Source organism: Zingiber officinale, chromosome 4A (genome assembly GCF_018446385.1).
Source record: "Zingiber officinale cultivar Zhangliang chromosome 4A, Zo_v1.1, whole genome shotgun sequence".
NCBI lineage: Eukaryota > Viridiplantae > Streptophyta > Magnoliopsida > Zingiberales > Zingiberaceae > Zingiber > Zingiber officinale.
In genome coordinates this window covers 122410417-122437288 of record NC_055992.1, presented here as the reverse complement: position 1 = coordinate 122437288, position 26872 = coordinate 122410417, and the positions used below count along the sequence as shown (strand labels likewise).

Genomic DNA, 26872 nt, shown 5'->3' with positions numbered 1-26872 from the left:
CTTGAGCAAAAAGAGACGCGTAAGAGAAGCAAAAGCGAAAGTCAAAGCAAGAGAATTCCTCCAAATTCGTTCCCCGATTCTTCTCTCAGTTGTGCATCTGCTCGGCTGAACTACTCGTGATAGCCCTCAAGTGACATTCTCAGTTCGTCACAAACAATCAATGTTTGGTTGCGTTCATGATTTTACTGTTGTATCCTGGTAAACAGACGATCCGAGTAAATCACGAAGCACAATCGGAGGTTGAGCTTGACATCAGTTGTTATTAGAGGTGTGAATGTCAATTCAGATATATAAGATAAGTTTGGATTAGATTTAAATAAGGGTATTATAAAAAATTATCAATCGAATCCGAGTCAAATTCGAAACCAACCTAAAAATTATAAAATAATCAGCCCTGATACTATTTGATTTTTTACTATACAATATTACTCTTTTATTCTTTAATAAAATAATTAATTAAAAATTTTAAACATGTAATAATAATATTTTAATTTAAACACATAATGATAAACGTACCTAGTCTAAATTATATGATGATTATATTTTATAAATTCAAATATTTAAATTTAAGAGTTTAATTATATAAAGTATACGCTAAAACTCTAATCCTAAATAATCCAAGTCAACTCGAACTCAATCCGTGTCCAAAAAAAATTCTGAGTCTATTTCAAATTCAACCTGATTTGATCCTAATCTAAAAATTTTCAATCCAAATCTATCTTTTTTATATCTATTCAGATCGGATTAATAATTCGGGATTATTTTTTGACACCTCTACTTCTCAAAGTTCAGATATATGTAATGCAAGTACAAGGTGCTTGACCTAAGCCAAGTTGGCTTATGCCTAATTGGCTAAGCGTATATGGCACTAAATATATATAAAAAAATAAAAATATGAATAAAACATATTTAGTTGAGTAAAAAGAATATTTTTTTTAATCTATTACTAAAAATTATTAAGCATGGGTAGCTTAATGATGCTTTCACTGAGAGAATTCCAATCGATCTAATATGAGAGAAATAATATAATGAAAATCAAATAAATCTTTGTGTACATCTTTATACAAGAAACTCATTTTTTTTTATATAAATTACAATTTTAAATGCATCTTTAAGACTTCCAAAACACACTCTGATAGATAAAAGATTAGAAAAATAATTTACAGAGGAAAATTTTTTTTAAAAAAATCAAGAATAAATATATAAAATGATGGACCTATATAAAAATGAAAATGATATATCATGAATTTATGTATTTATCCTTAGTTTCTTCTTAAGATTTTTTTCCTCTATCATTTTACTCACATGATTATTAAATATTACCATACAAAATTATACTTAAAATTATTTTAACAAATCTTAAAAGATTGATTTGACTATAGGCCCGTTATCGGTTATTGGGCTTTAGAACGGATTTATTTCATCCATTGGATAGTGGGATTGATATTAACGGGGCGGATCCACCAAGTAATGCCTGAATCCATAAGCGTGTATTGACGCCGGCGCCGTGCCGGCATCTACTGGCCGTTAGATCGTGGGATCACGTGTGGGGACTACCGGAACCGTATCCGACGGCTGGCTTCCTGCTACTTTAACTAAACGGCAATATGGACCATTGGATGGGTCCAGTGGCAATACTGTGATTCTGTTCCATTGCTCGTGGCACCCTCGTCCTCCTGCTGTGAATAAAGCCGAACCGAGAAGAGGTGGATCTTTCTCTCTCGTCGGCCATCTTCTCCTCCATCTCCGAGCCGGCGATCCGATCTCTGAGACGCCGACGCCGCCGCCGCCGCTATGGGGTTCGTTTCTTTTGCGGGGAGAGTCCTCTTTGCATCAGTCTTCCTCCTCTCCGTCTACCAGGAGTAAGCCTCATCCTCGCATCTCCCTGCCCTCTTTTTCGACTTCAGATCTGCTCGTTTTTGTTGCTTAGGGTACTCCTTATCCTGTCCGGAGATTTAGGTTTCGCTGTATTTCATGCTAAATCACGATTCTTTTCGTCTGGGTAAGAGTTCCGTCGTGAGGTTTCCCCCCAACTTCGTTACGATCTGTTAAACAAGGAAGTTCGTTAGCCCCGGATCCGGTTTTAGTCGTCTTTGGAAACAAGTTCCCCCTTTTATGCTAATCACATGCCTCCTTGTTTTTTAGAAGAACTTTGGTGCTGTTCGATCGTACATTAGGCAGTATAAATTTTGCATCTTTAAGCACGTCGTCACTCACCATCAAATATGTTTCAGGGGAGAAAGAAAGTGACACATTGCGCTTCACATAATGTATTTGGGCAGAATCATATCTATGCGTATAGTTTTTTCTTGTTTGAGATTGTAGTTGTATATCTAGATGTTGTTATCTTTGATCTTCGAATCAGTTGAGGTAACTGGGGGAATATTTTCAGCCTTTATATGTGAGTCAGACGGTGATTGATATTAAAAATTTTGTGTGATATGCAACTGATTTTCTGTGTGCCATTTATTTATTCATATGCAAAGTTAAACATTAAAATTGTGATTGCGGCCATTGCAAGTGGTGTTTAGGTTTGCTAATGCTGCATTGCAACAAATGGCATGGAGCTCATTTACATCTAGAAGTCATTGCGACCTCTTAGTTTTAGGGAATCTGAACCTTTGGGAAATAAAACATTTTTTTTCTAAAGCAATTTCTCTCCATCAAGTTTGTTTTTACTGTTCAAGTGATGATTAGGAAATTGAACCTCTTAAGGTTATTTTAATGATTATATGTTCGGTGTTAGAGCATTGTAATGTTGTACTTGTATGCTAACAACTTTATTTTTTAAAGTTATTTTAGAAATCGGGCAAGTGCTTGCTGTTTTGGCAGTGTGTGTTACCTTTCATATATTTGCTCCTTCCAGTTTGGTACATGTTTAAAAAGAGATCAACAAACATATCCATGAAACTAGTGTTTGATCCGCAAAAAGAGAATCACTTGATTGTCAAATCTATGCTAGTTTGTGAACCTATATAGCTAGAACTAGGAGTCCAGTAGATTATTTGTATTTGGCGTTTTGATGTATGCTGGATGGAATTAATATCTAATTCTTATATACATCAAGGAAATATTTTGTTCTTTGTATAATTACATAGGAATAAAGCTCAGATATGTTGCCATGTGACGGGCGTGCCGTAGGTACTTGCACTTGTGTAGCAATGTTCACTCCAAGTTTCTACATGACCTACCTACAGATATTTTTCTATTATCTTGTTGGAAGGGTGCTGTTTTATTTGTAGTGGATAACTTTAGAGATGATTTTCTCCGTTGGTTCTTTTACATGCCACTCTGTTGAAAAATGGTAATTAAACTTCTATAGAAGGCTTTCAAGCAAATAATTACTGTTAATACTTCGAGTGTTGGTTTCGTCATATTTATAGTATGTAGTATTTCATCATAATAAGATTTAGTATTGGTCTATTAGGAGCATAATAAAATGGTTTATTCTGGCATTGAATATGTATACAATAACACCTGCTGAACTGTTAAACTAAAATGTCAAAAACATGTGTTTGAAATGCTTAGATATCATCTCTGTCTGTCCACATCTTGGTTTGAAAAGCAACTTGACAAAATGAAAATAGAAACTTAGCTCTAGGCATCAGCCCATCCACAAAAGTGTAATTTAGTTGGTGTACCTTCTGCTAAGTCTAATGTTTTTATGGTAAGAAGTTAAAATTTCTGTTGTAGTATATGGTATTTTTTGAGATAGCAGGACACCGAAATAAGGTATGTGCTGATATTAGCTTTCTGTTTTCAGGTTTATTGAGTTTGGAGTTGATGGTGGACCAGCAGCAAAGCTTCTTGCTCCAAAGTACAATACTTTTGTAAATCATATCACCTCACACCTAGGATTAAAAGTCCCTGAAGTTGATGTGAGAATACTCTCTTTTTTTCGCCATGCTGACTCTGTATTTTAGCAATCAAACCATAATAAATACTAGTTAAATTGATTTTTTTTTCTCTCACTTTCAGATGAAGCATATAGTTTCTGCAGCCATAGCCCTGAAAGGGCTAGGTGGGCTTCTATTCATCTTTAGCAGTTCCTTTGGAGCGTATCTTCTGGTAAGTGATATTGTTCTCGGTTCGTATTTCCCGTTAGACTTCAGTTCTTGTTCCTCAATGCAAGCATAAAGGCTAAACTGCTAGTGAGGGTTCTTACTTTAGTTCTTGGATTGGCTTCGTGCACTTCATTAACTGCCCAGAGCAATTAGCTTTAATTGGATTTGAGATGATGTCACTTAAAAATGGTCCCGCTTTCTTCCTTGCAGCTGCTTTACTTGACTTTTGCGACACCCATCTTGTTCGATTTCTACAACTATGATATTCAAAGGCCAGAATTCGTAGAACTTTTTTCCAAGTTCACACAGGTTGTTTACTAGTCTCTCTCCCGCCAACTTTGTCAATCAGTTTGGTCTCACGTTTACTAAAATTACATCTTTTACTGCAGAATTTAGCCCTATTTGGTGCGTTGCTCTTCTTCCTAGGTATGAAGAACTCGATTACAAAGAGGCATTCCAAGAGGAAGGCTCCAAAAACAAAGGCAGCTTAAAGGTGGAGAAAACCAGATGGGTGTGGCAAAATAGTAGTGCATTAGGAATTTGAATGCCTTTGTAAAAGATTTTTCCTAGATTCATTCCAAGAACATCATTTTGTAGTTCTAAAAACTCTTTGTTGCCTTTTGTTTTCTTGAATTCAGTCATCTGAGTTGTCTAATTTGATATCATGGATTGTTTTATTATACACTATTTATTTGATCTCGATCAAGATATTGCAAGTTTAAGTTGGAATTTGCTTATTTTTGATTACTCATCAAAACTTTTGGAGTGAGGTGATATCGTATATCTTAAATGGTTCAATAGCGTCGGTCCTATAGTAAGATATAGGTAGATAAATATCAGTCCTATAGTAAGATATAGGTAAATAAATTATGAAGATATGTTATTCTAGTCCAGCGGGTATATGGAGGTCAATCACTCCATTAGGTTAGGTATTTTGCATTAGTTAAAAATTAATCTCAAGATTTATTACAGTAATTATCTATACAGATATTAATTGTGCCAGGCCCCCGTAGGGTTACTCATCAAAACGTTTGATGCTTCATTGATTGTTCTAAATGATTTAGAGGCTTCTGTGTATTTTGGATATTGTGGTTAGTGTTAAAAATTCGTCTGAATTTCAATTCTGCTGCATTGGTGGGATTTTAAATCCTATTTGACATTATTAAAAACCGATAATTTTTTTTAAGATTTTAAATCCTATTTAGTATATTTAAAAATGGATAATTATTTTTATCGGGATAAGCTAAATCTTTATTATTCAAAGAATAAACAGTGTTATTAGTATATAAAAAGAGGTTAAAATTTTATGTCAAACAGTTTGGAATCAATAATAAAAAAAGTTTTCCCAAATCTTAAATTGATTTTGCTTATAGTATTAAAATTACCAATAAGAAGTCTTAATTTTATTTATTTATCTATTGTAAAGTTTATATCGATTCATTATTGTTGCTGTTTCTTACTGCTCTGTCAATTACCCAAAACGGGTTTAGTCATATTTCAGACAGTATGTGACGAACCTGGAAATAAGCACAGTAGTATTTGTGTAAAAAAAATTGCTACCAAATAGAGATTGCCAATTTGAATAAATCGAATTGAAAAAAAAATTATAAAAAATTTCAACCCAAATACGATCTAAAATCCCTAAATCTGACTCAAATAACTCGATTAAAAATAATTATTTAATTATATTTTTTATAATTCTTCATTTTTATCTCACTACTCCATTATTATCATACTGATATTGAAATACATAACATATCTTAATTTTTTTAAAATAAAATTTAATTTAATTTCAAAAAATTTACTAAAACCTAAATTCAAATCAATCTGGGTCAACAAATCTTCTACTTGAAAAACCTCTAACTTGAATCTAAAAACCCCCCATCCGAACCTAATTTTTTTTCGGATAGTTAGCGTCAAGTCGTCGGATTCATTTTTGACACTCCTACTACCAAATACCCCAATTAATTGACGGGGTAAAAGATGGGAGGTGATGTTCCAATAGTAGCTGAAGTATGGATTATTTAGCCTAATAAATCAATGAGTAAGTTCTGTCTAGAGTACTGAATCTTTATAATATCCTTTATAACTATGCCCATGGTGATTGAGTTTTAAAACTTACCACAGGCAGTGACGAGAAGCAGAAGCCATCCACTGGAAGTTGGTTGCTTGCCGGGAGTATTCAGCGAAGTAAACTGCGTGTCAAGGATTTGAAGGCTTTCAGTCTCAGATCCTTTCAGATGCATAGTAATTTCTATCCAATGTTCTTTTCAAAATATGGCATTCACAGTCGAGACACTTTGAGCAGGCATTGACCTTTTTTGATAAACAAGTCAGCACCAGCTAGACTCTGATACATTCAACTGCTATAAGAAATGTTTTTTTTAAGTACAATTGAGACAACATCAGATACCAACAATGAGACGACATGACAAGTACAAATGCAATGACTGATATCAGATATTTATAGGGGGGTATCTAGAGAGTATATAGATACAGACTATGAGACTCAAGATAAAGGGGAATTGCAGGTCACAAACCAACATGGAACTATCCTGGTTTAACTCAAATTTACATCGACTGACAGAAAAAAACATTTGAGGGAACGAACAGGATTTACATGATAATAGATTGAAAGAGATTTCATTACCTTGTGTGTGTGTGTGTTTAAATTTTTCTTTTTTTTTTTTTTGAATTTCAGTGTCTATTCGATACTCCATCAGGCGATTTCAGATGAATTTGGCAATATCATGTGCATTTTTTGACCCGAAACTCGAAATTCTTTCAGTTGCTTGAGAATTTACTCAACTGGTTAAAAGTTCTGCTAGGGAGATACCATACCGTACACGTTGTCAATAATCATTATCTGCAAAGAAACAATAGAGTTAGAATCAATTTCTTGATCCATATGCATGTGAAAGAATAACATAGGCATCAAACTTAGAAGATAGCTTGTAGGAGGAAATGAGGATCGAATGAAATAATAACTTAAAAACGATTCATTTCATTCTTTTTTAGCTAGCATTAATGGAATAGTTTGATAATGAGATGATTCAAACGATGTTTGGCTATCCATAATGGTTGTTCCTGCTAAGTCTGTCTGATTCTAAGAATCGAACAGGCTCATCTAGTTTGCTTGGTTCACCCAGTATACCCAGTTCTCACATTCTCACTAGATCCATCTGGCCCACTTCATCCGCGTTGTCTATTTAGCCTTCTTGCACAATGCAACTCTCTCAGATTGTCAGAGTAAGATAGTTTACACAATCCATTTGGCTCACTTGGCACTCACAATTTGTCTAGCTTATACAATTTGATTAGCTTGTCTAGCCAGTCCAATCCACCAAGCTCGTATGATTAATCTGGTGTGTTATGCTTGTCTAACCCATAGCCCATCCCCATCCCATATGTTTGGCAAGTTCAACTCATCTAATCCACTGGGCTTGCATAACCTATCTGGTTTCTTGGCTTATTAGGCCTGTGCCACTCTTATGGTTTGCCTGATTCACTTTATCCATTCAGCTCATCCAATCACTCAATGCAACTGAACTTTCCAACCAGCCTAATTCTTACAGCTTCACCACCTGTTAGGTCTGCCAACCCATTTGACTTGCCCAGTTCATACATACAGTGAATTTGCTTAACTTGTTTGGTTCAATGAGCCTGTCCAATTCAGCAAATCTTGTTGAGTCCTCCATCCACCTATTAAATTATCCAATGGATGGAATGATAAATTTCATTATATTTAGTAAAAGCGGAATGGATTACTATAGAATAGAAGGAATTGAATGGATCACATTCTTTAAATGATCATTCCACATTAAGTTGTCCATCTAGAAATTGGAACGAAAATATGTAGCATTCCTATTTTATATTATTTCACCCTACCAAACATGGCCTTGAAAACAGTTGGTGACAATACCAGACATAAACAAATTCCTCTGGCTTATTAGGCATAATTGAATCATTTCAACTGAGTACCTGGTCACAAATTGCACAGGTATCACTTCTCTCCATCCACTCCAGGATACAGGACAGATGGAAATGGTGCTCGCATTTAGTTAGAATACGAGGATTCTCTGTATCATAATCTATCAAAGAAAAAAAAAAGATTAAGAATTAATCAGACTGCGAAATCCAAGTGTCATAGAAAGCATAGGCGTGCTTTATAGAAGGAATATTTTCAGGTTAGAGACAAACTGAACGTTTAAAGGATCAAATATGATTTCTTCATCCTAGGAAACTTGCATAAGCGTTCAAATAAATCAACGTAATAGCTATGTCAAAATAAATTTATTCTCAAAATAAACACATGCGGGAAATCTTGAATAACACAACACTATCAAGAATAGTGGACAAAGCAATATATAGTAAACAAACAGATCTAGAGCAAATCAACACCTGAGTTTTGGTGAGAGATTGCAAATGTCATGAACCAGGCAGGATACCAAGGGAATGGGTATTGATCATGCTATGATTATGAAATTATACTCTTGTACCATTTTTCTCTAATGGAGAAGGATCGAAGCGGAAAAGTGAGGATGCAAGATAGCTTATATTCGTGTTGCTCAAGAAGTAGAATAACAAGAAGTGTTAGCAAACTAACCCAAGTATGATGCTAAAACAGATTCACTGATTGTTGTCAGAATTAAAAGTAGTAAAATTGTACAAAACAGTCAATGCCCTAATCTCATGAGACACTATATGCATATAATGGAAAAATTAGTTCACTTCAACCAAGGACAACACTACCTTCGAGACAAATAGGACAAGCATCCTCCTCTTCTGGAGAGGTGATAAGCTTACTGATCTCGTCTTCACTAATTTTAGGAGACTTCTGCTCACAGTCGGGTTTATTATTGCAGCCTGAAGTTACAAAATTATCATTTTTCTCTACTGTTGTCTGAGAACTCAGTGTTTCATTTTCATCTACTTTAGTGCCACAATTTGCAACATCTCCAGGCAATGTTGGTAAGTTCTCTAAACCCACATCATAGGGCAAAGGTGCAGGTGGTGCTTGGTAAGTGTCAGGTGTTGATGTGGCCAGATTATCATTGAGTACTCTGGAAGGGACTAAAGGCAATGCACCGTGGTTGGTCACTGACAGTGGTTCATTCTCTTCCAAGTTTCGAGGATGCTGTAATGTGTGCCAAGAAGATTTAATATATAATTTTACTGAAATGCAACTTTTCTGATAAAAGATATTGTGGGAGGAACTATGAAGCATATTACACTGGGGATATACACAAGTAAATAACAAACCTGAGTTGAAAACATTAAAAAAGACCAGTTGCTTAAAGCAATATAGAACAAAAGAAAGTACTTAAAATGCATAAATTAAAAATAACTAAGAAAGAAAGGAGCCTAGTGGACAACTTTAACTTACGAAACAATTAATGCAGCAAAGGTTTAAGGAGCAAGGATTCCCCCAATCACCACAATATAAAAAATAAGATTAAGGAAGAAGATAGGTTGGGATCTACCAAGCTGATGCAGTCACAATTACTCAAAGGCTCAAAGGCTGACAAATCTAATCGCCCTGTGCATGCTATATCTTTCATGAAGAGAAAATGGTTAAGTATGAGTCATTTTGAAGTTCAATACAGAGTTGCACTAGATTGGGAGCTTATGTTTTTGACACTTGGTTGCCAAAAGTCACTACCTTGTCTTAGAAGTTGTTTGAGTAGAAGTTACATTTGGATCCATCTTATACCACTAGTAGTCGATATCGTACGAGGAATAAAGCTTCATATGAACATAAGCTATACAAGATGGATGTCACTATCCCCAAGATATTTTTCTAGCCATCAAGAATTGTAATCATCAGATGCTATTTGTTGGTGCAATATCCCTCAGGTCAAGGTTGACCTGGGTAACCAAGCTGAGTCTTGGTTTGGGTTTAGATGTTTGACAATAAGATATTGATTGAAGAAGAGTCAAGTAGGTCAAGGTTGACTGGATACTTGACTGGGAAGTCCTAACTGGGATGTTAGGCAAAATGAAAGTCCTGGTGAGTAAAGCCAGGCAGAAGAAAAGTCCTGGTGAGTGAAGCCAGGCAGAAGGAAGTCCTAGTGAGTGAAGCTAGGCAGATGGAAATCCTGGTGAGTGAAGCCAGGTGAAAGTCCTAGTGAGTGAAGCTAGGCAGATGGAAAACCCTGGTGAGTGAAGCCAGGTGAAAGTCCTAGTGAGTGAAGCTAGGTGAAAGTCCTGGTGAGTGAAGCCAGGCAAGGGAAAATCCAGATGGATCAAGGATGATCGGACATCTGGTGTTGGGAAGTCCAAGTAGGTCAAAGGATTGACTGGATACTTGGCATGAAAGAAAAGTCCAAGTAGGTCAAAGGGATTGACCGGATACTTGGCACAGAGAAAAGTCCAAGTGGGTCAAAGGGATTGACCGGACACTTGGTAAGGGAGTCCTAGCAGGTCAAGGAGTGACTAGATGCTAGGCATGACATACCAACAGTCGAGGTTGACCGGATGTTGGTTGGAGGTTTAGGACTTGGTTTTGGACAAAACCAGCTTTGGATCGATCGATGGATCGATCCAGCTCGGATCGATCGGTGGATCGATCCGCACCGCCCCAATGACGAGCCCGGATCGATCCGTGGATCGATCCGAGGTCCCAATCGATCGATGGATCGATTGGGACGCTGTTTATTTGATCGATCCGTGGATCGATCGGCAGCGTGTTCAGAAACTCGGATCGATCCATGGATCGATCCAAAGCCTCCCGATCGATGGGAACATTCGAATCGATCGGGATCCGACCGTTGGCGTCGTTTATAGCTGTTGGCGTTTGCTTCGTGAAGAACTTCTCCGATTCACTCCAGCTCTCGCCAACTCCTCCACAAAGCTCGGATCGCGATTCTTGAAGGATCTTGGAAGCTCTCCAAGTCAAGAGGCGGATCAAAGCCAAGAAGAGAAGCTAGGGTTAGGGTTTTGTACTCATTGTAAGCTTGTAAGCTTGTATTTCTTGTATCCTTTCCCTCTCTTCTTGTATTGAGTATTGTAGGGCTTCTCCGCCCTTGGTAGTTACCACAAAGGAGAGTTTTATTTAGTGGAGGGTGTGTGTGTTGGTGTGGATCCTTGGATTAGTCACCTCTTGTGAGGTGGATACCAAGTAAAACCAACCGTGTTAGCGTTGTGTGTTTGTTTCTGTATTTTCCGCTGCACATCTTTGAAGGAACAAGCAACGCCGAGCACCGAGCGAACGCGACGAGCTATTCACCCCCCCCCCTCTAGCTACTTTTGGTCCTAACAAGTGGTATCAGAGCGAGGCCGCTCTTCACCGGAATCATCGCCGGAAGGGTCAAGCATAACAAGAAAAGCTAGAGGGTGAAGAAGTTGGAGCAAATTCTTCAAGTTCAAGATTTTATCAAGCTCAACTTCAAGATGCAATTCCAAGATGGACTTGGATTTGACACAAGGGTGGCTCCACCATATTCATCTACAAGCTTCGATTCTTGGAAATCAAGAATCGAAAATTTTCTTATGATGGAGATAGAGCAATGGTTTGCTCTCATGGAAGGTTTTGAAGCTCCCACAAATTCCAAGGGCAAAGTACTCAAAAGGAGCAAGTGGAGCAAAGACCAAATCCAAAGATGTGAGGCCAATGACAAAGTGACCAAGCTTTTGGTCAATTTATTGCCAAGCAACATCTTGGAACAAATTGGAGAGTTTGAAGATGCCAAGGAGCTCTGGAGCAAATTGGCAAGAATTCATGAGATCCCCTCCACTGTATCAAATCAAGGAGAATCCAAAGAGGGCGACTCATTGGATCAAGACCAAGAAGAGGAAATCCAAGAAGCTTCATCATCAAAGGAATGCACCGAAAGGAACAAGGAGGGAGCATACTCCTTGTTTCACATTCAAAATGATGAAGCCTCCACCTCTAGGATTGAGGGGGAGCAATTCGTGGTGACGCCGGATCAAGAAGAAGGAGAAGCTTCTACATCCGGGTCAAGTGAAGAAGAAGAAGATTGTGCCACCTCCGAAATTCAAGAAATATCAAATGGAGGAGCAAGTGCCATCCCTATACAAGAAGGTATAAATGTTTCAATTAAAAATAAAAATCATATAATATGTTTTGAGTGTAGGGAAAGTGGGCACTACAAGAGCAAATGCCCTAAATTGGCCAAGAAGAAGGGCTAAGTGGCACAAAAGGGCAAGGAGAAGCTCAAGGAGACCATCCCCGGAACAAAGAAGAGCAAGGAGCACATCGTGTGCTTCTCTTGCAATCTAAAGGGGCATTACCGAAGTCAATGCCCTAAGGGGAAGAAGGTGGTCAAGGCTCAAGGGGGCACTAGTCAAGGGGGAGCCTCCAAGGTAAAAAGGAAGGTAACTTTCATTGAGCCTATTCCCTTGCAAAATGGTAAAAAGCATGCTAGGTCAAATTTTTATCATTTTAATGCGATTTACCATAAGAATAGGAAGCATGAGGGCTTTAAGGAAAAGCATGTGGCCCTACATGCCAAAACTACTATCCCTAAGGCTAGGAATGTAGGTAAAAACCTAGGCGATAACTCTAAGGATGTAAGATACAAGCCTAGAAACAAAAATGCTCATGGATCAAATGAAAAACCAAAAACTAAGGACTTAGTGATAGAAAATCAAGTCTTGAGATCAAGGCTTGATAAAATGAAAAAGACCCTAAAAAGGATGGAAAATATCCTATTAGGGCAAAATGAGCATAACCTAGGTTTAGGGGTACAAAAGCCATCCAATGGCCATAAAGGTTTGGGATACAAACCAAAGGCTAAGAAGGATGTGCCCTCTTACCATAGAGTTCCATATAGTTATGGAACAAACCCTAGGTCTAGTGGTCAAGCCAAAAATACTAGGGAAGTCATCCCTAAGAGTATTTTTGCAATAAATGTGACTAAGACTTCTAAGAAGTCTAAGAAAGTCACAAACAAGGTCACAAGGGAGGTTATCCCTAGAGTTGACCTAGAAAATGTGACCAAGGCCTCTAAGAAGCCCAACAAGGTCACTAAGAAGGTATCTAGGGAAGTTATCCCTAGTGAATACCTAGAGCATCCAAGGAGCACCAATAGGTGTTGGGTTCCTAGGAGCATCTTCTCTATTCCATAGATGGGTTAGAGAGTGTCAACTCCGATTAGAAGGGTAGTTAACCCAACTTTGAGGAAATTGACACTCAAGGAGCATTTTCAAGGTTTTAGTTAACCTTTGAAAATGAAATGGACCTTTTGATTACTCCTTGAAAGAGTAAATGTGCCAAATTGGAGAAGTATTGATTTTATTTTAAAGTGGCACAAATTTGAGAAAACACAAGAACTACCAAGTTGGGATTTTGGTATATTCTTAGGAAATTAAAGGCAAACTAAGCCTTAATTTAAAAGTGCTACTCTTGAGGAAATTAGAAATGCCAATCTAGGTTTTGGCATTCTCTTGAAGCACTTTAGGGCAATCTAGGTTTAAGGTGTAAGTTTAGCTAAGACTTTAAGGATACTTAGATAGTTAATCTAGGTATATTTTATTTATGCTAAATCTTGCCATGATTGTTTGCCCATCATATGCCATGACATCATGTCTAGTTTTTGCATTCATGTTTTATTATGGAAAATCCAAAAATACCATGTCATGACATTCATACATCATGTAGTAATAGGATATTTTTTTTAAAGTTATTTTATTTTGATGTATGCCATAACATAATCATGCATTAAGTTTAATTCCTTGTAATTAAGGACAAATGGCATTTAACGACACTTATTGACAAGTGACATCCTAGGTGGATGTCTAACATTTCTAAAATGCCTAGATAAATATGCATGATCCCTAGATTAGGGCAAAAACCAAAATCTACATCTCACAAAGACTATAAGGTGACTTGTATGTGTTTTAGTGCATATTATATACAAGTGAGATGTTAGGATGATGAACAAAGCTCAAGATGTTGATTTAGTGCATTCCTTTGAGTTTTAAATTCATCAAAACACATAGTTATGTGTTTTCCCATCATTGGGAAAGCTAATGTACAAGTCATGTGCATTATGCCCAAGGAACATGATGGGATATTGGTTTTGAAAATGTTTTAAAATGTTTTGGAAAACCTTGGTGAAGGCTATCTTTTGATAGTAATCACCATTGAATAGTTAGACACAAACTTGAAGAAAACACTAAAGTTTTTGCAAGTTTTCAAGTTTGTGTCAATCTTTGAAAATATGATGTATTTTCATAGAAAGCTATTTTTCCATGATTAAGTATGCCTAAATTATGTCTACACGAAATTTCATAATTTTTGGATTTTTGTAGAATTTTCTAGGGGTTTCAAGTTGACTGAAATGGAATTTCAGCAGCTATCGAGCTCCGATCGATCCATGGATCGATTGAGTTCCATGAATCGATCCATGGATCGATTCAAACGGCAATTCCCGCGAGCAGAAGCTCGATCAGCCGATCGATCCAGGGAGTCTGAATCGATCCGTGGATCGATTCAGAAAGGTTCAATCGATTGGAACCCAACTCCAATCGATCCAAGTTGCTGATTTTGGCTGGGAAGGCCTGATTTCAGCATCTTTGAACCTCTTTGAGTCTAGGTAACCATTCCAAACCCTTAAATACATTTGTATACATATGAAAGGGTGTTTTCATGTTGAAAACAAGGATGGATTGGTTAACGAAGACTAAGTAGAAGTTTAGGTTGAGGTTGTTTCAAATTTTGAATATTTGAACCTCAAAATTTCTAAATTTGGGTTTCCTAATGGTTTAGGGATTCCAAGTCATTGTTGGTGCAATGACAGAAGTTACCACCATGTCTTTAGGGGGAGGGACTCTTTAAAGACATGAAAATTATTTTTCATGAACCTTGGAAGGTGGTTAACCTTCTGTTGTGAACTTGCTCAAGGTTGAGCATTTAAACTTGAAATGGGGAGAAATGGGGAGTGGATATCCTCATTATTTCAAGTGGACACTCATGTGGTAGATAATGCTCAAGGTTGGGTAGTTGTCTACATTGAGGGAGAAGTTAAGGATAAATGAAGGGTATGGGACCTTCATTATCGTGTTGATCACAACGAGTGATGTTGTGAACAACGATGAGCAACTCTTCGGGAGAGTCTTCAACAAATGGATTTGTTGAAGTGTGCCCAGAATTGAAGCATAGGTTGATGTGTGTCCAACGATGGGTTGATGTGTGCCAAAGGGGAGAATGTATGGTTAAGCTTAGTCTTTCATTACCTATGGGAAGGTCATGGGGAGAATGAAAGGACTCGTGAAAGGGAGTAAGTTAGGCTTTCATTACCTAGAGGAGTTTGCCCTCTTGGGGAGAATGAAGAGCTTAATTTATGCTTCATTACCTAGTGGCATGAAGAAGGAGGCTATGGGATTAGCCTAACTTACATATGGGATTGTAAGTGTTATTGTGGTATTGTCAAACATCAAAATGGGAGATTGTTGGTGCAACCTCAGGTCAAGGTTGACTGGGTAACCAAGTCGAGTCTTGGTTTGAGTTTAGATGTTCGACAATAAGATATTGATTGAAGAAGAGTCAAGTAGGTCGAGGTTGATTGGATACTTGATGGGAAGTCCTAACGGGATGTTAGGCAAAATGAAAGTCCCGGTGAGTGAAGCCAGGAAGAAAAGTCCCGTGAGTGAAGCCGAGCAGTGGGAAAATGGAAATCCGGTGAGTGAAGCCGGTGAAAGTCCCAGTGAGTGAAGCTAGGCGGATGGAAAACCCGGTGAGTGAAGCCGGTGAAAGTCCCAGTGAGTGAAGCTAGGTGAAAGTCCCGTGAGTGAAGCCGGGCAAAATCCAGATGGATCGAGGATGATCGGACATCCGGTGTTGGGAAGTCCAAGTAGGTCAAGGATTGCTGGATACTTGGCGTGAAAGAAAAGTCCAAGTAGGTCAAGGATTGACCGGATACTCACGGAAAGAAAAGTCCAGTGGGTCAAAGGATTGACCGGACACTTGGTAAGGAGTCCTAGCAGGTCGAGGGAGTGACTAGATGCTAGGCATGATACCAACAGTCAAGGTTGACCGGATGTTGGTTCGAGGTTTAGGACTTGGTTTCGGACAAAACCAGCAGCTGGATCAGCCCTGGATCGATCAGCTCTGATCGATCCAGGAATCCGCACTGTCCGCAAGGAAGAGCTTGGATCGATCCGTGGATCGATCCGAGGTCCCAATCGATCGATGGATCGATTGGGACGCGCCTGCTGATAAGCGCCGGATCGATCCGTGGATCGATCCAGCGTGTTTCTAGCAGAGCTCGGATCGATCCATGGATCGATCCAAAGCCTCCCGATCGATTGGGAACATTCGAATCGATCGGGATCCGACCGCTGGCGCTTATAGCTGTTGGCGTGCGATTCCTTCGAAGAACTTCTCCGATTCACTCCAGCTCTCGCCAACTCCTCCACAGCTCTCATCGCCGGTTCTTGAAGGATCTTGGAAGCTCTCCAAGTCAAGAGGCGGATCAAAGCCAAGAAGAGAAGCTAGGGTTAGGGTTTTGTACTCATTGTAAGCTTGTAAGCTTGTATTTCTTGTATCCTTTCCCTCTCTTCTTGTATTGAGTATTGTAGGGCTTCTCCGCCCTTGGTAGTTACCACAAAGGAGAGTTTTATTCAGTGGAGGGTGTGTGTGTTGGTGTGGATCCTTGGATTAGTCACCTCTTGTGAGGTGGATACCAAGTAAAACCAACCGTGTTAGCGTTGTGTGTTTGTTTCTGTATTTTCCGCTGCACATCTTTGAAGGAACAAGCAACGCCGAGCCCCGAGCGAACGCGACGAGCTATTCCCCCCCCCCCCCCCCCCCTCTAGCTACTTTTTGTCCTAACACTATTTACATTTGCATTGCTTTATAGTTTCTAGTTCAAGTCTCCTCAAATATTCTCAGCCACCTCATTTCTATCCCTCATAAAATTTTTGTTCACATGTTCCCATGTTACGATCAGATGCACCTATACTTGTGAAAGAAGAAAAAAAACACACAGAAAAGACGTAAAGCTGAACAAGCATCTGATAATGGGCCCACTCCATGAATTAGAGCAAAACTTGTCCATGGTTCATGCAATAGAAAAATGCTTCCCTTTGTGGATTAAGAAGAGCCCTTAGTATGCGCCCCCATGGGTTGGCGCAGATGGTTCATAAAGTGGTGTTGCCCAGATAAGTCTAAGGTAAATTCCTAATGAGTGCGGAAGCTCTGCGGGCTACCTCACCCCCGCAAGCACTACTTTTGCTCGGGGAAGCCCCCGTGATTTACCTGCCTGTATCTAGCCGAGGGTCGATGATACTGGGCCACTTGGGGTGAGCGTTATCACCTTTTTCCACATAAGAAGAGCCCTTAGGATGGGAATTGGAATTCACCAATTTCCAATTTTCAATGTCAAGATCAAAGATCTAAAAAAGAACATTAGCAACACAAGGATGCGATTAGAAAAAAAACAAAATGGTGAAAACCAGATTAAGTTACAAATTTCAAAAATCTTAGGTCTGAGTTGTGTGGTTTTTTTTGGGGAAACTATTTTGTGCATCCTTTAATTAGGATATGGAGGAAAAGTGGCTAGCCTTCCAAGAGAATTCTAACTTAGAAGCTCTAGTAGCAACCCACATCCCAACTCCTAGATGACCAACCTATATAGAAAATCAAGCTTTTTGTGCTTAGTTATCTTACAACAAAAAGCCACGGTGGCCTCTTTGTGTGGTATCCAAGGCTGTTGGAACCAAACTGATGTTTGTATTAAAAATTGCTAACAGCTCATGAAGATCAAAGTGAAGAAACTTATGGTTGACGTTAGATAAGGAAAATAAAAAAGAAATCCAACAAAATCAATCAAACATCGTTGATAAAATTTGATAAGAAAATGTACAAAATACAGATCATCAAAATGCAAACATATACAGATATCAATATGCAAAAGACCCATTCAATATGTAATGGACAAAATAAACTTTTCTTCCATAAATATTGAAAATAAAAACAATCCAAAAGAAAAATTCTACTCACATAGTAGTACGCAGGTGAGCTATCTGATTCAGCACTTCTTGATGAACAGCAACAGCAACCACCCATTACCTATTTAATTGTTTGTCTAAATCAAAACTCAAAAGTAGAGTCCAACTCAAAGTTACAGAACATTGATACATAATATCCTTTGAAGCTTGAATCTGAAACAAGAAGCATAAAGTGCTGTTAGATTGCAGGTGAATACAGATACAATTTAGTAATATGTATTCCTAAAATTAAAGTTTTTCATCAAACATACATCCAGGAGGAGGTTAGGTCAACTAAATTAACAATAGGAATCAGTCCATGTAGTTATGTACACAATAAATAATAAAGCGATTGAACTGCTTCATTGCAGATGCAATTGCTCTACCGGCTCCATAAATAACCAAATGAGTCTTGATGGTTCTCTTCCAGGTCTCAACTAGAAGTTCCACAAACCTCCTTAGGGCAATGCTGAGCAAACAAAAATTCTAAGGTATTGATGCAAATTAATATTTGGCTTTTGTGAAATTGGCTTTTGTGCTACATTAGGTACCAGTGCTGAGTGTATAACAACAAGGTGATAGCTCAATGGTCTACTAAATCCAAAAGAAATTACCATGTCAACCAATATAGAAAGACAAGAAACAAACAACCAGGCATCAAACAGTTTTAAGAGAATCTTCTTTCCATTAGCTAACAAACTAAGGACTATAACAAACAAACCTCAAATAGGTCCCATCATTGTCCTAGCTCAAATGCATGGAAGCAAAGATATATTTGCATTATTATATACTTCTTCCTTTGAGCTTGATTCTTCAAATAATATGTATTCTCTACATGTGCTATATTTCTAGCACAGTAGAGTATTACAAATACTAGCCATAAAATTTTAAAAGTAGAATATATCCATACCTTAGATGATCCAATTCTATTTATCTTTTGATGCAACAGCACAACTTCCCTCAAGGGTCAAGATGTTGGAGATGTTTGGAAACCTAGCAACTAAATCATGAGACTGAAATCTCAGGCCTTCTCAATTGAAACCAAGATTATGAACCGCATCCCAAACTACGATCAATAACCACAACCAAACCTCACGGGACTTTCCTAAGACACTGCATAAACATCATAGACTACATGCTCCAGCTGACTCAGTCTCAGTTTATTCTGCAGGCGATACATCCACAAAGATTTTATCTCACTGAATTCCTCACTCGCGCATGATTGTGATGGATATTAATTTTACGCCAACCCACTCAAACATCAGCCAGCTCCAAAACTCCAACTTAAAAAAAAAAAAAAAAAAACTAAGGCAAGTCGAAGTCACGAGCTCCTCTCCGAATCATGGACAAGGAGAAAGACAACCGAAGAGATATAAACTCCGAATCAAAGCAACCCTCGAAACGCCCAAATCCGACCAGAACATGCAACCACCCGTATCGATCGCGAACACCGAACCACGGCCAGGTAGTATACGAAACGGCGGTAGGAGCGGAATTCAAATTCAGGGGGTGATTTACCGAGAAGTGCTTGAGGAATCCCAATCTTTATCAGTGGAGAAATCCGGCGAGGGTTTCTCAGGCCACCGACAGCGGCCGCAGCGAAGCGAGAGGGACAAAAACAGAGGGAGAAGGCAGCGGAGGTCTTTATTATTCCTTTTAATATACTACTGTCCATCAATAGCTGGGCAAATCATTAACGAGACAATTATTCGCTAGTGCCGTAAAAAACTCACCCTTCGTCCGGTGGTTATTATGCTAAAGGATATTTAGATATTCACTGTTCAAGTCAGAATTTGTAAGAAATTTTTTTCAATTGGGACCTACAATTAAAGGGTGTTGGGTTTTTGAATTATCTGTTATGAGTGCTTCTCAATTTACCTTGATAACTAATGAGAAAAACTTTCATTAGGCTGATCGGTCACGCAACTTTTATGAGGCAGGTCGATCATTCCAAACTCGACGTTATACATTTCGTAAAAAACTCACCCTTCCTTTCACTAGGCTAGATTTACTATCCAAGGTTGAATCATCTCATTCATAAATAAAATTTCATGGACCCATCTGTTATACATATAGGGCCCATGCCCTTTCACAACCCGTCCTAAAGTTTATAAAAAAGCACTAAATATTTTGAATTTTAAATTCTAAATTTTAAAATTTTAAATCCTAAATCTTAAATCCTTTATTTATCCTAGTATACCCACTAAATAATTAGTCAAGCGCTTTTTATTATGGGATGAGTATTTTGAAAATGCAAATTTTAGACCGTTATCCAACTCGAAGTATATAAAAGTTTTTAGGCAAAAACTCAAAGGAGCGTTTTTTCTTAATCATCAAGTGGCGTTTATTTTTTTTTTTTAAATGAAAAGAGTATCTCACGAGTCACGATCGGTTTTGATTTGTTTGATAGACCAATTTTAAATTTAAACCCTGAATTAATTGGGGTGGACTAGATCAGTTTAACAGCATTAATATTATTGTAACAATAATTTTATAGCTGTTAAAATTTACATTGTCATAATAACATATTTAATATGTTCATCTAATATTCACTTTTATAACTGTTAATGTTTCGTAGTTGCTATAATTTTTGGTTCATTAAAAAATTATAACTATTATAACTACGAAAATAATTATAAAATCATAATTACTATAATATTTATGAACAACTATGGATAATACTGATTTGTCCTATTCACGCAACTACATTGAATAATTTAGAATTTAATACATGTATAAGAGATAATTATATTGAATAATATATTTGAGGATAATTATATCATTTTATAGGAGGAGAAGAAAGTGGAACCTACTTTTGATAAAAATAAAAATAAAAATAAAAAAAGAAATTATTTTTTATTTTTACCCAAAGTTTTTCTAATATTTAATTTATTTGAAATATAAATTTTATTTTATTTTTCATCTAAATGTTTTTAATATTTCAAGTGTCCAAACCTACCTTTCTCCTACTTCACCTACCAAGTAAATTTAAAATAACCATTAAAATATTCATCTTTATTGGATTCCAATTCTCCTTTTTATTTTCCCCCTTAAGCAACGGTCAGGGTAATATAACCAATATATTAAATTTATAATATAATATAGTGTAATTAATATTATATTATTATGTTGTATAAAAAAGTTGTATATAGAACCGTTAGACAGGTAAACTCATGGTAGATAGGTCGACCCATGACGGATCAATTATTTCACGAGATGGAGAGGAGAGTCGGGAGTTGGTCTATCATCCAAGATGATTTATGGGTTAGGCGGACTAACCCATCGGCTCATCAAAAATTTAAAAACAAATTAATAAAAATTTAATATATTCAACATTTTACTTCGAAAATATTCCATCAATTAAATATATCCAAAAATAAATATTTTAAATGTAGATGGATATTGTTTGATAAAAAAAATACTATTTTTATTTTAAAATTATAACAAAAAAAGGATAATAAATTGATATAAAACTTAGTTACATATGTTACTTAACCCATGGGTCAACCCAAGCCCGTCACAAGCCGACCCGCATGGGTCGCGGGTCTAGCGGATTGGCCCATGGTGGCCGGTTTGAGTTGATAAAATTATAACTCAATCTGTTTAAATTATTTGACGGGGCTGACTAATCCGATCGGCCCAATCCAAATTGACGACTCTAGTTATATACTATGCATGCAATATTTGACTTATATTCTTTTATTTGGTATCCATTATTATTTATAAGAAATGTAATTCATATTATTATAAAATGATAAAAAATATCTTGTGACCTTTGTTGACGATGACAATTGACATTGGCCACCGGCGAGAGCCATTGACAATAACGTCATTGGCGACCAGTTGGTACCGAAAATAGATTAAGGATATATTTAATATTTAAATTTTAATTAAATATTGAACTTATAATTGGATTACATATTATTGATTTATAACTCATATTATAAAATTTTATTATTTTTTATAATTCAAATTACATTATATTTTTAAAACGGTACCAAACAAACTTAATAATATTATAATATCATTTTAATGAGAAGGTTGATTACTCCTCATCAAACATATCTTACTGCGGCACGACGCCCATAGGCACAAAGGAGCATAAAAGTCTTAGAGGTTGATTTAGTGGTCAAATTAGTGGATTTAATCGATTAAATAGTTGATAATTAACTATTGCAAATTCACAAGCTTAATCCATAAGCTTCAATACAATCGCGTGTGAATGTGGGAGAGACAAATTAGACAAACTAATGGATACGTGGACTTGACTGTGACTTCTTGTTTTATTACTCAGCCACTCAGGTTTCTTGTTAGATGGGATTTGGCTGAAAATTGTACTGGCAATCCTGTGACTAATTGTTTTAGAATTTCCATGAGATGATTCATTGTTGTCTCTTTCAATCATTTTCAGATGGAAACTTGGAAAGGAACCGGAGGACCTTCTCAGCAGAGTGTGCCAACTTCTGCTGATGACATGGAGAGAACCTCAATCTTCAGTGGTAGATTGCAGTCATACTAAAAGTTGTTCAGATGCAAAGGAAGAAGAATATGGCTGCTTTGGCAGTTGAAGATTCATCGTCGTGCACTGAACAGAGCCCGAGTGAAAATGATTGAAGTCGTTAATGGCAGTGGCAAAGAAAAGCTAAAGCAGCAGTGGAAATGACTCAATCCAGATTGGCAAATGAAGTGTGTTGTTGTTCCCAGGGAAGTTAACTCGATCATTGATTAACAAGCGTAAGGAGGGGCAAGAACTAGATATAACAGGATATTTATGTAAATTTTTGAGCAATCACTGTTTTTTTAGTACCAGATCACTTTTTTTCCAACGCAAAGTTTAATCTTTGTATGTTAAAAAAAAAAAAAAAGACTCGGAACACACTCACCGAACAGGGTATCTATAATACAAGCTGTAATCTTGTAGGTTCATAATGTTTCAAAAATTAACTGAAAATAAGACCAGTCATCAACTAGTTGAGACAAAATCTTATAACCCTTTCTTTCGACGCTTGGTAGGTTTTGTCGTCCGCTTGCTCTGGCCAACCTCCGGGGGAGTTTTTCTTTTGATAAATTGCTGCTCCTAAAGAAATCAGCGATGAAATAAAATGCAAAAGATTATTCACCTTCGGGTTCATGGAATCATTTGTTTCAAACAATTGATAGGAAAAAAAAGGATAAAGAGTTAGTATTTAATGCATGGAAGTGGTTCAATTTCTAATCTTGTAAAAAATCTATCAAAGACAGTAATTCTCAACCAGACATTTTTTTCCTCAAATATTTTTGATGCACCGGCAAGTATCACTATTTATTATTGCGATGTTGAATGTTAGTGCACAAAGCTCTTTCCATGCGGGGTTCCAGGAAAGGATCCATTGTACGCAGCCTTACCCTACTTTTTGCAAGAGACTGTTTTCAAAATTTGAACCCGTGATCTTTTAGGTCACAAAGCAACAACTTTAGCGTTGCGCCAAGCCTCCATTTCAAGGTTATGCAAGAGAATGAAAGAATAATAACAAATAAGAACAGGGGAAAGAAAAACCTGACAACTAACCAAAGCACTAGATTCAGCCAGGAATCTAAGGTGTGGGCATATATCCCAGACTAAAGTAGAGACTAAGAAGAAACACTAACAAGTCATGAGAGAGCCATCCATTTGAAAGTGAAATTTACAACTATGCAATAAATCTTTTAAGGAATTGAAATAATGGAATGTGCCAAATAATTAGTCATCAATTCAACAGAAGTCAAAATATTCGCGTGTGTAAGCATAGAATGTTTCAGCAAAGATGATAGTTCACATGGAGTTGATTCTATGTTTTTTATGTTCTCAAATACCGTATATTCTGAGAGGTGTTCCGCTTCTAAAGGACTTTGTAAGAAAGTAGCTTAATCTACAGGCAACTTGCAAAAATTATTGGCATTAGAACTAGACTCAACCAAGATTGTCAATGAAGTCATTCCTATGATGTATGACATAGTAATTACAATTATTACAAATCCAATTATAAATTCATTTATTAAAGTCTTAATAAACATGAATAGCACACAGTTCAATGGAGAGTTCAAGTAAAAGTACAGACCTCTTCCCATCTTCTTTGATGCTGTTGAAGTTTCTGACAGTAGGCCAAACATTCCGAGTGGTAAGCAGCAGCCAGTTCTTTTATCAAAGCCTTCCTTTTGATGATGCCAATCACTGTAAAAAAAAATGTAAAATCATAAAGATTGATTTTCGGTTTCTTAAGGCAATCAATTACTATGAGAAAAGCATGGTCGAAAATGGTTATGGTAGAGTAATAGTTCTTTCGCAACAGATGAAGAATGCTAAAAGCAGTGTGTAGCACATACAGTTGAAGAAAGCATTATTCCCATTTAAGACCAACCAATTGGTTCGACCTTTATAGGAATAGGAACAACAACCATTTATGCCTACCAATTATTCCATAATCAGGGGATGCTTTTCTGCAACACAAAAGTTTCCTTATATAAACTTGAAATATGAGATGGCACCAAACCGAAATTCATAGAATAACATCAAAAGCTCTTCCAAAGTTTCAGAATATGTTGATAAATAGACAAGCAGATAAGTGGGTTCTCTAGTTATTTATTGCAATGTTAACAATTTAAATAATCTTAAATCAGAAGTAACTCACTGTGCCTCTTAAATGAAAAAAGAGGTTGTTTCAATCAATGGATGTAGAGACCTATAAATGCTATCTGAACAACCTCAGATTCCCTTAATCTCTAAATATTTCTATGCAAAGTATTTGCAGCATACATGCTCATTTAATCCAAATTTTGCATTCTAGTTTCAACCCAAATAAGATGAAAACCATGAAAGATGATTGTTGAGATTTGGATCACTTCCTTTAAGAAGAATTACAAAGATAAATTGACATTCCAGTAGACATATTACTTGGAACTCCCAGTTCCTCTAAGCCTACATAAGAAACAAAATCATAAAAAAGTGACACCATAAATAAGAACCACTAGGTCATACATAAACTTTCAAAGGACGATATTAAACCAATGCCCATAACTAACACTTGATAGCTACTATAGAAAGTTCAATCATCAGCTGTTTGGTCCAGTGGTAAGCAAGTTAGATCAGAAGCACTTTTTGCCAAAAGTCAAAGTTCAAATCCATAAAATTATACACTATTGGAAGGGTTTAACTTATAATAATACCATATAGAAAAGCAAGAAATTGCTAGAGATCTGATTCAAAACTGATGGACATAAAAATAACTTACTTTTGCTGGGGTCAAAGTCAGGTTCATCTTTCAATGGGGAAGGCTGCTCAGCTTGGTCTGTCACATCCATTAGCAATGTTGTAAAGACTGCATGCAACAACAGAAACTTATGAGGATGCATACTAATACTATATCCATATTGCAATTTGAATAGGTGAACTTAAGCACTCTGATAATCACTTATAAATTCATGAACCTAATTTGTATTGTCTACCGAACAAAAGCATAGATGATTGGAAACATGTTTTCCATTGCTAATCAAGTGTAATTACAACATTACTATTTACACATCGAAGAACATTGATTGAGAAACTATCATATAAAACATTTCAATAAATATTTACATATAAAGGCACCTATACACACACCCACACACAATAAGGAGGAAAAATAAAAATAATATAAATATTTAAAAAAACAAAAGCATACTGATTCAAGAATGAAAAATCTAAGAGTGGAAATAAGTGCTGCTCCATTAACAAAGAAGGCAGACAATAAATGTGAGGTGTCACAATAGGTCCTATAGGTCAAGAAGCCAAAATGCAATGGAATTATAAAGTTTTCTCTAAGCTGAATAGGGATTTAGGATATTTTCAAAGAATAAGATAATGGCAATCCTGTAAGTGAACTCGGTTGTGTGAAGCAAGATTAGATTATTTTAACTTTTTAGCTAGTATATTTAAGCTTTTGACTGGATATGTTTGTAATGTCAAACATAAAACTTTAATCGAATTATGTATTTCTTTGAGCTGTGTAATACATTGCTTATAAATCATCCCACAGTGCGTTACTTAGTTCATCAAAAAACAATAGTATAAGACTGAAACAATTATTACATGACCCCATGAAACATGAAAATATGTCAGATTTCTGCTTAATAAAATTCTTGTTTGTGGACTCCAAATTCAACTTATACATAAGTTGGCCTGAAACTATTGCAGTTTTTCAAGGCAAATCAATAAACCTAATGTCTGAAGCTTAAACTTTGAACCCATCCTAAACTCAGTTATTACCTATGAAACTCCACCCAAACAGACTGAATACCGTCAGCATCCGACCAATAAAAAGAGGTCAGGCAGATAAAGACATCTTGAGACACATGGCTGTCCTATTCCCAAGTGTTAGATCTGCAAACCTGCGCAGACCAATTTGTTACACAACTCTCTTAATCAAACTACGCAATAGTTTGCAAATGTATTTGATATTCCCCACTTAATTGCCACACAACTGTTCTACAAGCTACCTAAGTGAAACTATCGACATTGAATCTTCACTTCAAAATGATCGGCATAAATAAGCAATTTAGCGATTGCAACATAGTGTTTGCAAATACCTCGTTTGATCACTGCGGTTCGTCCCTGCCTAGGCTGGAACAGACGGACGGTGGCTGAAGCCGCGGCGTCGGATCAGAGAGGAGGGATGGGCGTCGTCTAGGTTTCCAGTGGAAGAAGCCCACGAACGCCGATGGGGCTAGAAAGAAAGTAAGGTATTTCTGAAGAAAATAAATTAATTTTATAAAATAAATTAAATGCATTTTTGGATAAATAAAAAAAAAAGCAAAGCGAGAAATATTGTAGTTTGCTAATTTAGAAAGTCGAGGGTTCCCTT

At 36.8% G+C, this 26872-nt stretch overlaps 3 protein-coding genes across 6 annotated transcripts; 1 reads left to right on the top strand and 2 right to left on the bottom strand.

Moving 5' to 3' along the window:
• The first annotated feature begins 1705 nt into the window (after positions 1-1705).
• On the top strand, positions 1706-4793 carry LOC121970873. Its single transcript, XM_042521871.1, has 5 exons — positions 1706-1862; positions 3764-3878; positions 3979-4068; positions 4275-4373; positions 4454-4793. Exons 1-5 carry the CDS (start codon positions 1795-1797, stop codon positions 4553-4555), a joined length of 474 nt encoding a protein of 157 aa, XP_042377805.1. The 5' UTR covers positions 1706-1794; the 3' UTR covers positions 4556-4793.
• A 1705-nt stretch (positions 4794-6498) lies between these two features.
• On the bottom strand, positions 6499-19687 carry LOC121970872 (probable E3 ubiquitin-protein ligase RHB1A). Of its 3 annotated transcripts, none has more exons than XM_042521867.1 (5): positions 19536-19687; positions 18031-18191; positions 8817-9201; positions 8046-8155; positions 6499-6930 (listed from the first exon to the last, which is right to left on the bottom strand). In XM_042521867.1, the coding sequence occupies exons 2-5, from the start codon at positions 18094-18096 to the stop codon at positions 6889-6891; spliced, it is 603 nt and encodes a 200-aa protein (XP_042377801.1). In that variant the 5' UTR covers positions 18097-18191; positions 19536-19687; the 3' UTR covers positions 6499-6888. The 3 variants fall into 3 exon arrangements, with proteins under 3 accessions (XP_042377801.1, XP_042377803.1, XP_042377802.1); XM_042521869.1 differs by having other exon boundaries at positions 18031-18099; positions 19536-19682; XM_042521868.1 differs by lacking the exon at positions 19536-19687 and adding an exon at positions 18928-19527.
• Positions 19688-22896: 3209 nt separating this feature from the next.
• On the bottom strand, positions 22897-26742 carry LOC121970870. Of its 2 annotated transcripts, XM_042521865.1 has the most exons (5): positions 26598-26742; positions 26278-26399; positions 25265-25351; positions 24095-24207; positions 22897-23094 (listed from the first exon to the last, which is right to left on the bottom strand). In XM_042521865.1, exons 2-5 carry the CDS (start codon positions 26315-26317, stop codon positions 23002-23004), a joined length of 333 nt encoding a protein of 110 aa, XP_042377799.1. In that variant the 5' UTR covers positions 26318-26399; positions 26598-26742; the 3' UTR covers positions 22897-23001. The 2 variants fall into 2 exon arrangements, with proteins under 2 accessions (XP_042377799.1, XP_042377800.1); XM_042521866.1 differs by lacking the exon at positions 26278-26399.
• Positions 26743-26872: the final 130 nt, after the last annotated feature.